The 4,224-nt window shown below is 37.4% G+C and overlaps 1 protein-coding gene across 1 annotated transcript; it reads left to right on the plus strand.

The window, feature by feature from the left end:
- Window positions 1-222: 222 nt before the first annotated feature.
- On the plus strand, window positions 223-2,636 carry LOC107767102 (L-type lectin-domain containing receptor kinase S.6-like). The gene has a single exon (XM_016586021.2). The coding sequence runs from the start codon at window positions 348-350 to the stop codon at window positions 2,355-2,357; it is 2,010 nt and encodes a 669-aa protein (XP_016441507.1). The 5' UTR covers window positions 223-347; the 3' UTR covers window positions 2,358-2,636.
- Window positions 2,637-4,224: the final 1,588 nt, after the last annotated feature.

The following is a 4,224-nucleotide window of genomic DNA, read 5'->3' on the forward strand; positions in this document are numbered from 1 at the left end:
AGCTCTTCATATCTTTTTTAAAACAAAACAAAAAAAAATTGGAAAAATCTTAAGCCATGCCATCATAGTATAATTTGATTTGAACATATTTTCACAAAAAGAGTATAACCAAAATACATACAATACTTAAAATCCCAGCTGACTTTAGTTATATCTACCCGACCCGACTTCACCCGTTAAAGTGGGCTAACCGTTCTATTCTCTCCCGCTCAGTTGATGCAAACTGCAGAGCTCTCTTCATTTGCAATTCTGCAGGAGAAAAACCATCAAATACCGAAACTTTTCCTAAAATTCAAGAACTCTCTGCAAAAACCCACAAACCAAATTTCCAGAATTCATCGTCAAGAATGCATTTTCCTTTTCAAAAACTCTTAACAGTCACTCTGTTTCTCATCTTAACCATCAATTCACCTTCCTTTTCATCTCCTTTCTTCCCTCTTAACAATGTAACTCTTTACGGTGACGCTTCTTTCACCACCAACTCCATTTACCTCACTCAACAACGCAACTGTTCGTCAAATTCACCTTCCATTTCTGCCATTGGTAGAGCTTTCTATGTTTACCCAATTCGTTTTCTTGATTCTTTAACAAATAACACTGCTTCTTTCTTATGCACTTTCTCTTTTACTATTCTCCCTACTACCCCTTCTTGCCCTTTTGGTGATGGCTTTGCCTTTTTGATCACTTCTGATGTTGATTCTTTGACCAACTCTAATGGTTACATGGGTCTTCCCAATCGAGATTCTGACATGGGAGATTCATTCTTGGCCGTGGAATTTGATACAAACGATAATCATATTGGTATTGGTGTTAAAGAAGTTAAGTTTTTGGCGTCTGCTGATGTTGATTTGAAAAGTGGGAAAGAATTGACGGCTTGGATTGAGTATAAAGATTCTGAAAAAATGATGAGAGTTTGGATTGGTTATGAAATGCAAATTAGGCCTTTTAATCCTGTTCTCGCTACTAAAATTGACATTTCCAATCAGTTGAAGGAGTTTATGAGAATTGGTTTCACTGCAAAAGGCTCTGCAGTTTACAGCATTAATCGTTGGCGATTCAGAAAGTTCGGATTGCTTTCGTCTCAAACGTCTTGGGATCGTCAATCCGATGAAGGAGATTGCTTGATGTGTTTTCCTGAGGAAATTGGTGAGCATTTTTCTGCCCCTCATCATAGTAAAAGTTTACTGAAATTGATTTTTGTATATGGTGGCTTAGCTGCCGTTGTTACACTTGTTGTTGGTATTCTGGCTATTGTGTCTGTTTTTGTGTTAAGGAGAAAAAAAAGGGATGGTAGTAGAGGGGAAAATGAAGGCCAAATGTGTAGATTACAAGGAAATCGAGTGCCTCAAAGATTGTCATTATCTGAAATAAAATCAGCCACAGAAGGATTTAATAATGAAAGGATAATTGGTGAAGGAGGATCTGCTGTTGTATATGAAGGAGATATTCCTTCTAAGGGAACTGTTGCTATTAAGAGATTTGTTCAAGGGACTAGATTAGGTCCTTCACATATTCCATTTAATACTGAATTTGCTTCTATGGTTGGCTGCTTAAGACACAAGAATTTGATTCAGCTCCAAGGATGGTGTTGTGAGAGAAATGAGTTGGTTTTAGTTTATGAATTCATGCCTAATGGTAGCCTTAACAAAATCCTACACGAACACTCGCATTTTGCTAAGTTTCTGACATGGGAGCGAAGGCTGAATATAGTTCTTGGCGTTGCGTCTGCTCTGGTGTATTTGCATGAAGAATGTGAGAGTCAGATAATTCATAGAGATGTGAAGACTTGTAATATAATGCTTGATGCTGAGTTCAATGCTAAGCTTGGGGATTTCGGTTTAGCTGAAGTGTTTGATAATTCTAGGACAAGGGATGCTACTGTACCAGCTGGAACAATGGGATATTTAGCTCCTGAATACGTCTTTTCTGGCGTTCCAACTGTTAAAACGGATGTGTATAGCTTTGGTGTTGTGGTACTAGAAGTAGCATCGGGGAGAAAGCCTATCGATGAATGTGGGGTTTTGATTACTGATTGGGTGTGGGATTTGTGGGAAAAGGGGAGGATAACTGAGGCTGCTGATCCGAAACTAAAGGGACGATTTCAGAAGAACGAGATGGATAGGGTGCTCGTCGTGGGACTTTCTTGTGTGCACCCTAATCAGGAGAAGAGGCCGAGAATGAGGGAAGTTGCCCGTATGCTTAAAAATGAAGCTCCACTGCCCATTTTGCCTCCAAAGAAACCGACTGTGAGAATTCAATCTGTTTTACCAGAGGGATGTGAAGAAATCATGAATTGTGCTGGAAAAATGGAGGATAGCCCATGGGCAACTCCAAGAACTCATTTTAGCAGGAACTAGATTTTAGAAAAAGCTGAAGATCATAAGCAAGTTTTCTGAATACTTGCTACATTGTTGAATTGTACTTATCTTTGCAACAAGTAGTGCAGATATTATTAGTTGAAATCTTACTTTGTTGAGATTAGGACTTTCAAAAGTCAATAATTAGGTAAAAACTTACTTTGAGCTTGTGCCAAATAGTGTGTGCTTAGTGATAGACATGCTTCAAGCATATTTTTGCTGTTATCATTATGCTGTACACTTCTTTTTTGAAGGGAGAACAATGGGCATTTTAACCAATAAGGGGTCATTTGGTACGAGGTATAAGAAGGTATAGGGGTGGTATAAAAATTTAATACCACCTTAATATTCTGTTTGGTTAGCAAACCAGGTATAAGTTATATTTTAACACCGGGATAACTTATACCTTATAGAGGGAGGGGTAATTAGCACCGGTATAACTTATACCTTCTTCTTATAAATTATACAATTGTTATTCTTAATACAACATACCAAACAGTGAATAAACAACAATCCCAGCATAACTTATACCGGCATAAGTCATGTTCCAACAACTTTTTGTAAGGAAAAAAAGAAGATAGTCATATACAATTAAGCTACTACCGAAACAATTCTTAAAGTTTCACTTAAACCATATTGGATTTGGGCATGTTCATAATCATTTTGACTTTGAAATGGACTCCTAATAGCAATATTTTTACACATGCAAAAAATGATTTATGTTGAACCATTTATAGTGATAGATTAAATTAATAGTTCACCTATATATAAAGTGAGAGAAAATGTCCTTTTTTTGAGATAATTTTAGTTTCAAAATAAAAATGACATTCTTGACATGTATTCTTTCAATGTTAAGTCAATGTATAGTCAGTTATAGTGAGTGTATTGGGAAAAACTACATTTATATAAAGATGATGTGTCGAGACACGTGGACTGATCAAATAGTCAAAGAATTATAATTACTCAAGAGGACAGGTAAAGTTTTTGCTTGTTCTCACTGATTATTTTACTAAATGGGTGGAGGCAGGTACATTCAAACAGGTGCGAGAAAAGGAAGTCAGAGATTTTATTTGGCGGAATATCATATGTCAATTCGGCGTACCAAAGGAGATCGTATGTGATAATGACCCTCAATTTATAGGAGCTCAGATCACGAAATTCCTTCAAAGTTGGCAAATTAAAAGGATAACGTCTACGCCTTATCATCCGATGGGTAATGGGCAAGCAGAATCAACAAATAAAGTCATTATCAACAATTTAAAGAAACGATTAGAAGAGTCAAAAGGGAATTGGCCAGAAGTGCTACCTGGTGTTTTTGGGCATATCGTACAATGGCGAAAACTAGTACGGGAGAAACACCGTTTTCATTGGTTTATGGAACTTAAGCTTTAATTCCAGTCGAGATAGGAGAACCGAGTACCTGATTCACGCAGGTGACACAAGAATCTAATGACGAGGAGATGCGGGTCAATCTAGATTTACTCGAAGCAAGGAGAGAAGCTGCACTAATAAGAATGGCAACACAAAAACAAGTCATAGAACGATACTACAATAGAAAAGCACGCCTCAGGTTCTTCAAAATTGGGAACTTCGTGCTTAAAAAGGTTTTTCAATCTACAAAAGCAGCTAACGCAGGAAAATTAAGTCCAACATGGGAAGGACCCTACAGAGTTCGTGATGTTGCAGGAAAAGGAGCATATGAACTGGAAACAATGGATGACAGGGTACTACCTTCACATTGGAATGTTGTTCATTTGAAGAGATACTATTTCTAAGGGAAACCCACGGTCAGGCAAAAAGCTATCCCGTACTAAATGATGAGTCACGACCTATAAGGCACACGAAGTAACCTAAAATTCCTGGCCTA

The sequence above is a fragment of the Nicotiana tabacum genome, chromosome 16, assembly GCF_000715075.1.
Source record: "Nicotiana tabacum cultivar K326 chromosome 16, ASM71507v2, whole genome shotgun sequence".
Taxonomy (NCBI): Eukaryota; Viridiplantae; Streptophyta; class Magnoliopsida; order Solanales; family Solanaceae; genus Nicotiana; species Nicotiana tabacum.